General features: G+C 47.2%; 1 protein-coding gene across 3 annotated transcripts in view; it reads right to left on the reverse strand.

Moving 5' to 3' along the window:
• The window catches only part of LOC110511207 (oxidation resistance protein 1), a 197274-nt gene that overhangs the window by 55498 nt on the left and 126570 nt on the right, over positions 1-15206 (reverse strand). For all 3 annotated transcript variants that reach the window (XM_021592227.2, XM_021592216.2, XM_021592221.2), the window contains one exon: positions 2863-2948. In XM_021592227.2, the coding sequence (XP_021447902.1) occupies positions 2863-2948 (86 nt within the window). The remainder of the gene's footprint in view (positions 1-2862; positions 2949-15206) is intronic.

Here is a 15206-nt window from a genome sequence, read left to right on the forward strand (position 1 = left end):
CAACAGTATCTCGGACCTGCCTGGTGTGTTCCTTGTTCTTCATGATGCTCTCTGCGCTTTTGACGGACCTCTGAGACTATCACAGTGCAGGTGCATTTATACGGAGACTTGATTACACACAGGTGGATTGTATTTATCATCATTAGTCATTTAGGTCAACATTGGATCATTCAGAGATCCTCACTGAACTTCTGGAGAGAGTTTGCTGCACTGAAAGTAAAGGGGCTGAATAATTTTGCACGCCCAATTTTTCAGTTTTTGATTTGTTAAAAAAGTTTGAAATATCCAATAAATGTCGTTCCACTTCATGATTGTGTCCCACTTGTTGATTCTTCACAAAAAAATACAGTTTTACATCTTTATGTTTGAAGCCTGAAATGTGGCAAAAGGTCGCAAAGTTCAAGGGGGCCGAATACTTTCGGAAGGCACTGTAGCTTCCGTCCCTCTCCACGCTCCTACCTGGGCTCGAACCAGGAACACATCGACAGCAATCACCCTCGAAGCAGCGTTACCCATGCAGAGCAAGGGGAAAAACCACTCCAAGTCTCAGAGCGAGTGACGTTTGAAACGCTATTAGCGTGCACCCCGCTAACTAGCTAGCCATTTCACATCGGTTACACCAGCCTAATCTCGGGAGTTGATAGGCTTAAAGTCATAAACAGCAGAGCTGCTGGCAAAACGCACGAAAGCGCTGTTTGAATGAATGCTTACGAGCCTGCTGCTGTCTACCACCGCTCAGTCAGACTGCTCTATCAAATCATAGACTTAGTTATAACATAATAACACACAGAAATACGACCCTTAGGTCATTAATATGGTCGAATCCGGAAACTATCATCTCGAAAACAAGAAGTTTATTCTTTCAGTGAAATATGGAACCGTTCCGTATTTTATCTAACGGGTGGCATCCATAAGTCTAAATATTCCTGTTACATTGCACAACCTTCAATGTTATATCATAATTACGTAAAATTCTGGCAAATTAGGCGGCCCAAACTGTTGCATATACACTGACTCTGCGTGCAATGAACGCAAGAGAAGTGACACAATTTCACCTGGTTAATATTGCCTGCTAACCTGGATTTCTTTTAGCTAAATATGCAGGTTTAAAAATATATACTTCTGTGTATTGATTTTAAGAAAGGCATTGAGGTTTATGGTTAGGTACGCATTGGAGCAACGATACACACCGCATCGATTATGCAGTGCAGGACACGCTAGATAAACTAGTAATATCTTCAACCATGTGTAGACCATGAGTAGTTTTGTGTAGATTATTATTGATTGATTGATTGTTTTTTATAAGATAAGTTTAATGCTAGCTAGCAACTTACCTTGGCTTACTGCATTCGCGTAACAGGCAGGCTCCTCGTGGAGTGCAATGTAATCAGGTGGTTAGAGCATTGGACTAGTTAACTGTAAGGTTGCAAGATTGAATCCCCCAAACTGACGAGGTAAAAATCTGTCGTTCTGCCCCTGAACGAGGCAGTTAACCCACCGTTCCTAGGCCATCATTGAAAATAAGAATGTGTTCTTAACTGACTTGCCTCGTTAAATAAAGGTTAAATAAAGGTGTTAAAACATTTTTTTAAATCGGCCAAATCGGTGTCCAAAAATACCGATTTCCGATTGTTATGAAAACTTGAAATCGGCCCTAATTAATCGGCCATTCCGATTAATCGGTCGACCTCTATTTCACACCCCAGCATAAAAGAACTGGCTTGTCCATCACCCTGTTGCCCATCACCCGTGTTCATCACCCTTTGGCACAGAGCGAATGAGAGGTGGGGGCAGGGGCTGTTCTGAATGACACCTGTATAAAACGTTCCAAGTGAAACAGCAACACCAGAGATAACAGAAAGCACACAATCACTGCTGAATCAAAGTAGCAGGACAATTACTAAAAGAGAGAGGAAATATATTGGGGAGAAAAATGTCTCCAGATGCTGAACCATGTCATCAAACAAGGTCCATCAGTTTTCTCCCTCCCTCCCTCCCTCCCTCCCTCCCTCCCCTCTCCTCTCCTCTCCTCTCCTCTCCTCTCCTCTCCTCTCCTCTCCTCTCCTCTCCTCTCCTCTGTGGCCAGGCTGATCGAGCTCCACAGCATTCCGCTCCACATGCAGTGTTACCAGGGAGAGAAGAGAAGAAATAGAGAAACCTGTCTGACTGAAGCTGGATTTGAGGGTCATTTCAAGAACACTACCAGCCAGAGCAGCAGCAGAGACAGACTCCATTTTCAGATCATCCGGTCTGTCTCTCTGTCTCACTCTCACACCAAACAGAGATGGCAAATGAATAGCAATGACGGAATGCTCACTGCTAAGCACCACACAGAATGAACGCTAACATATAGACTACACATTCTGACTGAGTGTCTCTCTCTCTCGGTTCGTACATACGTACACAGCTACAGTCCTCTCTCCTCCTATACATCAGAATGCAGAATGGAACAGGATTGATACAAGTCTAATCTATTAGAATAGATTTCCATCATACGGTAGAGAGGCGATAGCTCTGGCTGGTCATATAAAGTCCCCCTTTATGTAAACAGACACTGAATGTTGCACACGTGCAACTGTAAAACACTAAACGCTTCGGTCTCTCCCTCCACACACACACACACACACACACACACACACACACACACACACACACACACACACACACACACACGCTCTCATCTAACGATTTGAGCCAGCATGGCCAGGTTCCTTTTCATAACACAACACCACAACAGCAGCTATTACTCAGACTAGGGCAACAGCCAGTAGACACACGGAGCAGCACAGCAGCAGCAGGAGCAGTAAAAAGCAGTAAAACACCCAGACAGAGAGGACACAGTCTGAAACCCTGTTTACTTACAGCATACTCAATGGTTCCTTTGGGTCTCTGGAACGACATGCGTCTGCTGCCATCCTTCTTCTCTTGACTCTTCTTCTGGCTGGTATCTGAAAGCAAGCGAGGCAAGGTACGCATTACGTTCATGTTCCTCTCTCTCCCCAGCTTGCCTTGTCACAAGCCGCCGTTTCCCAGCCACACGGGTAGACAGCTCATTCGTCAACAGTGAGCGTGCGAGCCAGTCAGCCTGCGATGTGAGCGGAGTGGAGCCTCTTTCTCTCTCCCTCTCCTAGCTCGCTCTCCTCCTCTCTTTTGTTCTCTCTCTCTATCTCTCTCTCTCTCTCTCTCTCTCTCTCTCTCTCTCTCTCCACCACACAGCACAATGACATGCGTTGATTCCAGTTCACCTTGCCTTCTGCTGCTGCCTCTCCTCTCACAGCAAACACACAGCACCTTGACCTCCATGAGGACCTGAGGAGAGGAGGAGGGGATGGAGCTGGGAGGATTGGGAGGGAGATAGGAGAGAGAGGGGGCTGAAGGCAGGAGGCAGGATCTGTGAACTTGGACAAGGGATGGAGCTGGGGGAGACAGGAGAGGGTCGTGACTCGGGTATTCTATGGGGTATAGGACTGGGGCTAGAAGGTATAGGGCTGGATCTGAGATCACAGGGATGGGGCTGGAAGAGAGCAGGGGCCGAGCGCTGGGGGTAGAAGGCTTACGGTACAGTACAGAGCACATCCTCTCTCAGTCGGCTAGGTTCCCCCCGTTATGTTCAGTATGCAGCCTACGCAGCAGATCAGATCAGAAGCCTGACACGTCCTTTACTTCGTCTGTCTGTGTCACCGAGCAGCTCGGCTGAAAACATGAGTCATTCGCCATGCAGCCATTCTATTTGGCTCAGGACTCACTGCACTGAAGAGGGAGAATATCTCAGCGTATGACAACTGTAATACAGAAGTACAATACTGAGGTATTCCACTCTGTATTCACCATGATAGGCAATGTAGTAGGTTTAATGTTTGTAGTCTGTCAAACGCACCATAAAGCCTGCGATAGCTTCGGCGATCAGACGACGAACAGACGTGCATTGAAGCATACAGTATGGTGTCCCTGCTGTCTGGTTTGGTTTATTTGACACCCCACTACTACAGTTGTATAACAGCAGTGTATCTGACATGAAGCTCTGTTACATATTGTTTCAGGTCATAGACATAACACTAATGTGATACCGAAACACTGACGTGGCGGTATGAGGGCTAAGTCAAGACCTAGAATAAATAACACCTGATTCTAAAACCAATATGAGAAAGAAAGAGAGCAAGGAGAAAGAGAGAGAGAGGGGAGGGGGGAGAAGGAATAGAGAGCTACAGAGAGAGAGCTACATAGAGAGAGCCACAGAGAGAGAGCCACAGAGAGAGAGCTACAGAGAGAGAGAGCCACAGAGAGAGCTACAGAGAGAGCCACAGAGAGAGAGCCACAGAGAGACAGCCACAGAGAGAGAGCTACAGAGAGAGAGCCACAGAGAGCCACAGAGAGAGAGCCACAGAGAGAGAGCCACAGAGAGAGAGCTACAGAGAGAGCTACAGAGAGAGCCACAGAGAGAGAGCCACAGAGAGACAGCCACAGAGAGAGAGCTACAGAGAGAGAGCCACAGAGAGCCACAGAGAGAGAGCCACAGAGAGAGCCACAGAGAGAGCCACAGAGAGAGAGCCACATAGAGAGAGCCACAGAGAGAGAGCCACAGAGAGAGAGCCACAGAGAGCCACAGAGAGAGAGCCACAGAGAGAGCTACAGAGAGAAAGCCACAGAGAGAGAGTCACAGAGAGAGAGACACAGAGAGAGAGCTACAGAGAGAGCCACAGAGAGCCACCGAGAGAGAGCCACAGAGAGAGAGCCACAGAGAGAGAGCTACAGAGAGAGCTACAGAGAGAGCCACAGAGAGAGAGCCACAGAGAGAGAGCTACAGAGAGAGAGACACAGAGAGAGAGCCACAGAGAGAGAGAGCTACAAAGAGAGAGCCACAGAGAGAGCTACAGAGAGAGCCACCGAGAGAGAGAATTACAGAGAGAGAGCCACAGAGAGAGCCACAGAGAGAGAGCCACAGAGAGAGAGCTACAGCGAGAGCAGAAAGAGAGATACAGAGAGAGAGAGAGAGAGGGGAGGAAGAGAGATTCATTAGTGAGAGAGAGAGAGAGAGAGAGAGGTAGGGAGAGAGAGAGACTCAGAGCTACATTCACAGCAGCAGGGTGTTGCATAGTGAGGGAGAGAACGGTCTAATTTGAACATCAACATGGAGTGTGATGATGTGCCATCAGAAACATGGCTATTTCTTCACACTGGGAGCAGAGCAGAACCACAATGTTAAACAACAAAGATCATCAGATCTCAGTGGGTCTACACCACAGGAACACATGTTAACCCCCCTTACCCCTTTACAGAGAACCTGTTCACTTCTAGTAAACAGCCTGCCAGATAAACTCTGCTCTTTTCTGCTAGGGTAAGAAGAACATCCTGTACTCAATGTTATCCAAATGTTATCAAGTAACAAAAATTGACATTTACAAAGAATTTATCAAAATTAGATCTATAGGAGACAATTGATTAAACACTGTCATCACAAATGAAGTTACTCAGTTAATCAAATGTTCTGTTTGTGTGACACGTTGTTGCACACTAAACAACAGCATTGAATGTGTATTTGTTTTAATAGTGCAGTGCATACTGGGAATACAAGCGTTGTGTTTTAGAATATGGTGCAAGACGGCAACTAAGCGAGATCAAAGTCACAAATAATGTGAGCAACTGTCCCTGGGGCCACAGCAAGTCTCATTAAATGATTATCTCCGCAAAAACAGTGGGTTGTGTAACACCAGATTTCACAGATGTGGGTCAAGGTCATGTTATCTCATTTAATTTGCATCTTTCTCTATCCAAAAGAAGCAGAACTAAAGCAACAGCTATACCACCACAGCTGATTTACTGTTGCTCTTCATGTCATTAATGGGACTTGAGACAGCAAATATCCCACTTGAAATCTTTGTCATTTGTCTTTGGCTTATTATTCATCTTGTTCTCCTCTTACACCGTTTCAGCCGTCCAAACTTTAAAACGTACACACCAGTCTGGAATAGTTTTTCATTTATTTAAAACTTCAACAATGCCTCATTGTACTTATTATAGTTGCCATATACTGAGGTGTTCTAGTAGGAGAGTTGATATACTGAGGTATTCTAGTAGAGTTCATATACTGAGGTATTCTAGTAGAGTTCATATACTGAGGTATTGTAGTAGGAGAGTTGATACACTGAGGTATTGTAGTAGGAGAGTTGATACACTGAGGTGTTCTAGTAGGAGAGTTGATATACTGAGGTGTTCTAGTAGGAGAGTTCATATACTGAGGTATTCTAGTAGAGTTCATATACTGAGGTATTCTAGTAGAGTTCATATACTGAGGTATTCTAGCAGAGTTCATATACTGAGGTATTCTAGTAGGAGAGTTGATACACTGAGGTGTTCTAGTAGGAGAGTTGATACACTGAGGTGTTCTAGTAGGAGAGTTGATACACTGAGGTGTTCTAGTAGGAGAGTTGATATACTGAGGTGTTCTAGTAGGAGAGTTCATATACTGAGGTATTCTAGCAGAGTTCATATACTGAGGTATTGTAGTAGGAGAGTTGATACACTGAGGTATTCTAGTAGGAGAGTTGATATACTGAGGTGTTCTAGTAGGAGAGTTGATATACTGAGGTATTCTAGTAGAGTTCATATACTGAGGTATTGTAGTAGAGTTGATATACTGAGGTAGTCTGTCCCAGCTTTGATGCGCCTGTACTGACCTCTCTTTCTTGATGATAGCGGGGTGAACAGGCAGTGGCTCGGGTGGTTGATGTCCTTGATGATCTTTTCGGCCTTCCTATGACATTGGGTGCTGTAGGTGTCATGGAGGGCAGGCAGTGTGTCCCCAGTGATGCATTGGGCAGACCGCACCACCCTCTAGAGAGCCCTTTATTTAACTAGGCAAGTCAGTTAAGAACAAATTCTTATTTTCAATGACGGCCTAGGAACAGTGGATTAACTGCCTTGTTCAGGGCAGAAGGACAGATTTGTACCATGTCAGCTCAGGGGTTTGAACTTGCAACCTTCTGGTTACTAGTCCAACGCTCTAACCACTAGGCTACCCTGCCGCCCCATTGCGGGCAGTGCAGTTGCCATACCAGGCGGTGATACAGCCCAAAAGGATGCTCTCAATTGTGCATCTGTAAAAGTTTGTGAGGGTTTTAGGGGCCAAGCCACATTTCTTCTTCACCACACTGTCTGTGTGGATGGTCCATTTCAGAGCTTTTCACCTTCTCCAAATGTGATCCCGTCTATGTGGATGCGGGCGTGCTCCATCTGCTGTCTCCTGAAGTCCACGATCAGCTCCATGGTTTTGTTGACGTTGAGGGAGAAGTTATTTTCCTGGCACCTCTCCTCCAGGGTCCTCACCTCCTCCCTGTAGGCCGTCTCATCATTGTTGGTAATCAGGCCTTCTTCTGTTGTATCCAAAGTAATAAGGTTGATAGTGTCGTCAATCAAAGTAAGACCAATTATTTTACAAAATGTTACTTTGACTATATTTAACTGCTTTGCTTAAGTAAAAACAATTTAAACCTCTCCCACTACTACAAAAATACTATTAAGTCCCATAATCTTTCTTAATGGAAAGTTACAATCTAGTTCAACAACATTATCTTTGGCATTTGAAATAAAAACACAACATTATCTTTGGCATTTGAAATGAAAACACAACATTGGTGTTGAACAGTGTGAGTCCGGTCTTGTGACTGACTGAAGGCTGTTTATTTAGAAAACAATGGAGGATGGAGAGGAGAGGTAAGGAGAGGGGGTGGAGAGGAGAGGTGAGGAGAGGGGGTGGAGAGGAGAAGTGAGGTGAGGGGGTGGAGAGGTGAAATGAGGGGGTGGAGATGAGAGGTGAGGAGAGGGGGTGGAGAGGTGAAGTGAGGTGAGGGGGTGGAGAGGTGAAATGAGGGGGTGGAGAGGAGAGGTGAGGAGAGGGGGTGGAGAGGAGAGGTGAGGAGAGGGGGTGGAGACGAGAGATGAGGTGAGGTGGTGGAGAGGTGAAGTGAGGGGGTGGGGAGGAGAGGTGAGGTGAGGAGAGGGGGTGGAGAGGAAAGGTGAGGAGAGGGGGTGGAGACGAGAGATGAGGTGAGGGGGTGGAGAGGTGAAGTGAGGGGGTGGAGAGGAGAGGTGAGGAGAGGGGGTGGAGAGATGAGGTGAGGGGGTGGAGAGGAGAGATGAGGTGAGGGGGTGGAGAGGTGAAGTGAGGGGGTGGAGAGGAGAGGTGAGGAGAGGGGGTGGAGAGGAGAGATGAGGTGAGGGGGTGGAGAGGTGAAGTGAAAGGGTGGAAAGGAGAGGTGAGGAGAGGGGAGGCGGGGAAGAGGAGAGATTAGATGAGATGAGGGGGTGGAGAGGAGAGGGGGTGAAGAAGGGAGGGGGGGTGGAGAGGAGAGTTGAGGTGAGGGGGTGGAGAGGAGAGGTGAGGAGAGGGGAGGCGGTGGAGAGGAGAGATGAGATGAGGGGGTGGAAAAGGGAGGGGGGTGGAGAGGAGAGTTGAGGTGGTGTAGAGAGATGAGGGAGTGGAGAGGAGAGATGAGGGGGTGGAGAGGAGAGGTGGGGTGAGAGGGTGGAGAGGTGGGGTGAAGGGTAGAGAGGAGGTGAGGGGGTGGAGAGGTGGGGTGAGGGGTGGAGAGGAGAGATGAGGTAGGGTGAGGTGAGGGGGTGGAGAGGAGAGATGAGGGTATGGAGAGGAGAGATGGAGAGGTAGGTTGAGGGGGTGGAGAGGTGGGTGAGGGTTAGAGAGGAGAGGTGAGGAGAGGAGAGGTGAGGTGGTGGAGTCGGGGGGTGGAGAGAAGAGGTGAGGTGAGAGGGTGGAGAGGGGAGGGAGGGGTCCTACTTACAGTATACTGTCATTCATGTTATTTAGCTAGATAAGTCATGTAGCTGCTCAGGACAGGGTGTTGAGGGGTGGAGGGCAGACTGGTAACACTAAGTTCTCTTCAGTTCTTATACCTGGGGGGCATTGGACTAGTAACTAAAAGGTTGCAAGATTGAATCCCCGAGCTGACAAGGTAAAAATCTGTCGTTCTGCCCCTGGACAAGGCAGATAACCCCCTGTTCATAGGCCGTCATTGAAAATAAGAATTTGTTCTTAGCTGACTTGCCTAGTTAAATAAAGATAAAATAAATAAATACCTGTGTAACATTGTATTTACACCAGTCACAACAAATATTTTTAAAGAGTTAAAGCAAGTCCCACAATGTTTCGTCATTGAAAATTACAATCTAGTTCAACCACATTATCTTTGGCATTTGAAGTAAAAACACAACACTGGTGTGGAACAGTGTGAGTCCGGTCTTGTGACTGACTGAAAGGAAGGCTGTATATTTAGAAAACAAAGATGTAACTCATGCCAAGAGGTAGTCCAATAGGCACAACGAGAACTGCAGCAGCAGAGAACGCCTGCATGATGGTGACTGTGACTGGTTTCTATCACTAGCCTGAAGGATACCTCAGGGAAGTTACTTCCCTGTGAGATAGCCAGCCAGGCATGCATGGGGCCACGTGAGTTCAACTTGGTGAGAATGCGTTAAGGTCAAGATGACCTTTGCGAGTAAAAGAATGTGTTTGTTGACAGGGATGTGTGGGGCAGAGAAGGTAGGCAGTGTAGGCAGGGTAAGCAGGGCAGGCAGGGTTAGCAGGGTAAACAGGGTAAGCAGGGTAAGCAGGGTAAACAGGGTAACCAGGGTAGAGAGGGTAAGCAGAGTAGGCAGGGTAAACAGGGTAAGCAGGGTAGGCAGGGTAAGCACTGTAAGCAGGGTAAACAGGGTAGGCAGGGTAAGCAGGGTAAACAGGGTAGGCAGGGTAAACAGGGTAGGCAGGGTAAACAGGGTAGGCAGGGTAAGCAGGGTAAACAGGGTAAGCAGGGTAAACAGGGTAAGCAGGGTAGGCAGGGAAAGCAGTGTAAACAGGGTAGGCAGGGTAAACAGGGTAGGCTGGGTAAGCAGGGTAAACAGGGTAGGCAGGGTAAGCAGTGTAAACAGGGTAGGAAGGGGAAACAGGGTAGGCAGGGTAAGCAGGGTAAACAGGGTAGGCAGGGTAAGCAGGGTAGGCATGGTAAATAGGGTAGGCAGGGTAAGCAGGGTAAGCAGGGTAAACAGGGTAAGCAGGGTAGGCAGGGAAAGCAGTGTAAACAGGGTAGGCAGGGTAAACAGGGTAGGCTGGGTAAGCAGGGTAAACAGGGTAGGCAGGGTAAGCAGTGTAAACAGGGTAGGAAGGGGAAACAGGGTAGGCAGGGTAAGCAGGGTAAACAGGGTAGGCAGGGTAAGCAGGGTAGGCAGGGTAAATAGGGTAGGCAGGGTAAGCAGGGTAGGCAGGGTAAGAAGGGTAAACAGGGTAGGCAGGGTAAACAGAATACACAGGGTAAGCAGGGTAAATAGGGTAGGAAGGGTAAACAGGGTAGGCAGGGTAAGCAGGGTAAACAGGGTAAGCAGGGTAGGCAGGGTAAGCAGGGTAAGCATTGTAGGCAGGGTAAACAGGGTAGGCAGGGTAAGCAGGGTAAACAGGGTAGGCAGGGTAAGCAGGGTAGGCAGGGTAAGCAGTGGAGCTGAAGATGTGAAGAGCTCTTCTCTCCTACTCTGTGATTAGTGTTGTACAGCCCTGCAAGCTCATACCACACACACAGAGGAATAGCAATGAAAAACAACTGGTGACCAACGTCCCTGTTCCTTAAGAATGTTGCAGGCCAGTAGATTGGAATTGAGGCAGTGTTGCAGTGCAAATGGCTGTATCTGGACTGACTCCAAAGGGAAGTCCAAAGAAAGAAATACACCCCCCCCCCCCCCCCCCCCCCCCCCCTCCCTCCTGTGCATTAACAAATGCTTTGTAGGGGAACAGCTCAGGGGGAGAATTGTTTTGTAATGTCCCGTTCATTCCCTCTGCTAGCCTACACTAATACACAGCCAAGTAATTTCCTCTCAGCACCCTGGTTTAGAGGTGGATGTAAAGTTATTTATAGCAGCCCCTCACTCATGTTAACAGCAGAGGAGGCAAGAGCTCTGTCTGGGGAAATGAGAAGGTACTCTACTCTACACTACTTTATAATGTAGCTGGTCTGTCTGGCCAAGGGGTTGAGGGGGGGGGGGGGGGGGGGGTAGAGGTGAGGGGGTGGAGAGCAGGGGTGAGGAGTAGAGAGTAGAGGTGAGGGGGTGGAGAGGAGAGGGGGTGGAGAGGAGAGGTGAGGGGTGGAGAGGTGAGGTGAGGTGTGGAGAGGTGAGGGGTGGAGAGGTGAGGAGAGGAGAGGGGGTGGAGAGAAGAGAGGTTGGAGAGGAGAGTTGAGGGGTGGAGAGGAGAGGTTAGGAGAGGTGAGGGGTGGAGCAGTGAGGAGGTGGAGAGGGGAGGGGGTGGATAGGAGGTGTGGAGAGGTAAAGTAAGGGGTGGAGGGTGAGGAGAGGTGAGGGGGTAGCTAGGAGGGGTGGAGAGGTGAAGTGAGGGGGTAGAGAGGAGAGATGAGGTGTGGAGAGGTGAGGGGTGGAGAGGTGAGGAGAGGGGGTGGAGGGGGTGGAGAGAAGAGAGGTTGGAGAGGAGAGTTGAGGGATGGGAAGGAGAGGTGAGGGGGTGGAGAGGGGATGGAGGGGGTGGAGAGGAGAGGTTAGGAGAGGTGAGGGGTGGAGAAGTGAGGAGGTGGAGAGGGGAGGGGGTGGATAGCGGAGGAGATGGGTGGGAAGGAGAGGTGAGGGGGTGGATAGGGGAGGAGAGTGGTGGGAAGGAGAGGTGAGGGGGTGGAGAGGGGAGGAGGTGGAGAGGGGAGGGGTGGAGTCCTACTTGGAGGAGTGGAGTCCTACTAGCTAGATAAGTCATGTAGCTGCTCAGGACAGGGTGTTGAGGGGTGGAGGGCAGACTGGTAACACTAAGTTCTCTTCAGCTCTTATACATGTGTAGTAACACTGTAATTACACCAGTCACAACATGTTGATACATAGTACTTCACAAGAACAACCTTCTTCTCAGACAGGTTCTGTATGACAGGCCCATAAAAACAAACATTTGACTTATTCCATATTTAGTATATATAAGGTGAGACATGGCCTTGACTTCCCTGACTCTAATGTGGCAATAACAGCACGGCAGCCATTGTAATGAATATGCATTGGCTTAGTGAGCTGTCAAACTACACACAGGAAGCACACAGCGACAGTCTGTCTGTCTCTGTCTCTCTCTCTCGTCAGTCCCATGCATACAGCACCATCACCACCTCCCAATACAACAAACGTTGCTGGAGAAGCACTTAGTGTTGTGTCAGGACAGGGAGGAGAGGGGGAGCAGAGCAGTCATGTGTTTTAAGCAGAACACCCTCTCCTTCCCTTCGTCCTGCCTCTGCCCCGTCATTAACACTGGCTCCAGGTCAATAAATCAAACCCTGATGCTGTCACAGGCTCAGTGAGTGTCACCCCATCCAGACTGCCTCATTAGCACGCACTCCAGGGTGACTAATCACACCATGATCTCTCCATCAGCTCCTGGGTTATTGCCTTGTGTGCATTTTTCAGTTGGTAAAGTTATTATTTATTTATTGGTTTAACATTAACGGTATGTTTTTCTGTCTCCTGAATACAGTAGCTAGACTATATATACAGTTGAAGTCGGAAGTTTACATACACTTAGGGTGGAGTCATTAAAACTCGTTTCTCAACCACTCCACACATTTCTTGTTAACAAACTATTGTTTTGGCAAGTCGGTTAGGACATCTACTTTGTGCATGACACAAATAATTTTTCCAACAATTGTTTACAGACTGTATCACAATTCCAGTGGGTCAGAAGTTTACATACACTAAGTTGACTGTGCCTTTAAATAGCTTGGAAAATTCCAGAAAATGATGTCATGGCTTTAGAAGCGTCTGATAGGCTAATTGAAATCATTTGAGTCAATTGGAGGTGTACCTGTGGATGTACTTCAAGGCCTACCTTCAAACTCAGTGCCTCTTTGCTTGACATCATGGGAAAATCAAAAGAAATCAGCCAAGACCTCAGAAAAAAAGTATAGACCTCCACAAGTCTGGTTCATCCTTGGGAGAAATTTCCAAATGCCTGAAGGTAGCACGTTCATCTGTACAAACAATAGTACGCAAGTATAAACACCACGGGACCACACATCCGTCATACCGCTCAGGAAAGAGACACGACCTGTCCCCAAGAGATGAACGTACTTTGGTGCAAAATGTGCAAATCAATCCCAGAACAACAGCAAAGGACCTTGTGAAGATGCTGGAGGAAACAGGTACAAAAGTATCTATATCCACAGTAATACGAGTCCTATATCGACATAACTTGAAAGGCCGCTCAGCAAGGAAGAAGCCACTGCTCCAAAACCACCATAAAAAAAGCCAGACTATGGTTTGCAACGTGGGGACAGAGATCGTACTTTTTGGAGAAATGTCCTCTGGTCTGATGAAACAAAAATATAACTGTTTGGCCATAATAACCATTGTTATGTTTGGAGGAAAAAGGGGGAGGCTTGCAAGCCGAAGAACACCATCCCAACTGTGAAGCACGGGGGTGGCAGCATCATGTTGTGGGGGTGCTTTGCTGCAGGAGGGACTGGTGCACTTCACAAAATTGATGACATCATGAGGCAGGAAAAGTATGTGGATATATTGAAGCAACATCTCAAGACATCAGTCAGGAAGTTAAAGCTTGGTCGCAAATGGGTCTTCCAAATGACCCCAAGCATACTTCCAAACGTGTGGCAAAAAAAAAAGGATAACAATGTCAAGGTATTGGAGTGGCCATCACAAAGCCTTGACCTCAATCGCATAGAAAATTTGAGGGCAGAACTGAAAAAGCGTGTGCGAGCAAGGAGGCCTAGAAACCTGACTCAGTTACACCAGCTCTGTCTGGAGGAATGGGCCAAAATTCACCCAACATTGTGGGAAGCTTGTGGCAGGCTACCCGAATTGTTTGACCCAAGTTAAACAATTTAAAGGCAATGCTACCAAATACTAATTGAGTGTATGTAAACTTCTGGCTCACTGGGAATGTGATGAAAGAAATAAAAGCTGAAATAAATCATTCTCTCTACTATTATTCTGACATTTCACATTCTTAAAATAAAGTGGTGATTCTAACTGACCTAAAACAGGGAATTTTTACTAGGATTATATGTCAGGAATTGTGAAAAACTGAGGTTAAATGTATTTGGCTAAGGTGTATGTAAACTTCCGACTTCATCTGTATATCTTTTTTGCTTTTTAAATGAAATAATGAAAAGGATATTTCTACAATTTTAACATACATTTAGATTTCATATATATCATTTTATTAAATCTTTAGAAAAATAGAAATGTGGGGAAGAAATTAACACAAAACCCTGAACAACTATGTAATAACAATGTTCTTGTTACCTGAGGCTTGTGCATATAAACATTCCACAGTAATACTGTATGTATAGTCACTGAAAAGGGCCCTGGTCTGTTGTCAAGGACCAAAGGACCCCAGTAGCCTACCCTAGACTCCCCAGACCAAAGCTCTATTCTCACCAATAACCATACTAGCATACTGCTTAGAATGAAGCAATGTATTTGACATGCATTCTACAGAAGTAGGCTACTGTAGAATGCATGCGGACACTGGAACGTATAACCCTTTCTGCCTGTGGATCAATGCAGTAGGAGAAGGAGCTCACATGCTGATCCTCTGGCTCAATGCATCTCTGACTGCTGCAACTCCAACACCAAGAAACCTCTCAAGTTTCAGCCTGAATCAATACCCTGAGGTGAGGAGAAGTGATGAGCTCAGCTAAAAGGAGAACAACAAACTCTGCAGTATCTCTCTTTACTGATCCTCAGTGCACGAGTGTCACTCAGCAGCCAGCCAGTCCTTGGTCAGAAGAAAGTAAGTATCACAAATCTACCACCTCTCCCTAGTCTGCTATCTCCACTGGACTCACCACCATCCTAGAGGAAATCTACCAATTGTACGACATCATCAACCCTCCAACCACAGTCAGCTAAGCTCCCTGTCCAACCACAGTGGTCCACAGAGATCACAGGGGGGAAATGAGCCAGACTTTAAAAGTATCTGTGTGACTAACTATCACACAGGAATGAGAGTTGACAACTTGATGAACATTTCCAGAGCAGCAAACACCACCCAGAATATTCCATCTGAAATCTCTGACGGCTTTAATGCTAAATCTTTATCGTATCACTGTAAAAATCCATGGAGAATAAGAGCACCTCCTCGCAGCTGCCCACTGCACTGAGGCTAGGTAACACTGTCACCATCGATAAATCCACGATAATCGAGAACT

Source organism: Oncorhynchus mykiss, chromosome 3, assembly GCF_013265735.2.
Source record: "Oncorhynchus mykiss isolate Arlee chromosome 3, USDA_OmykA_1.1, whole genome shotgun sequence".
In the NCBI taxonomy this organism is placed as follows: domain Eukaryota; kingdom Metazoa; phylum Chordata; class Actinopteri; order Salmoniformes; family Salmonidae; genus Oncorhynchus; species Oncorhynchus mykiss.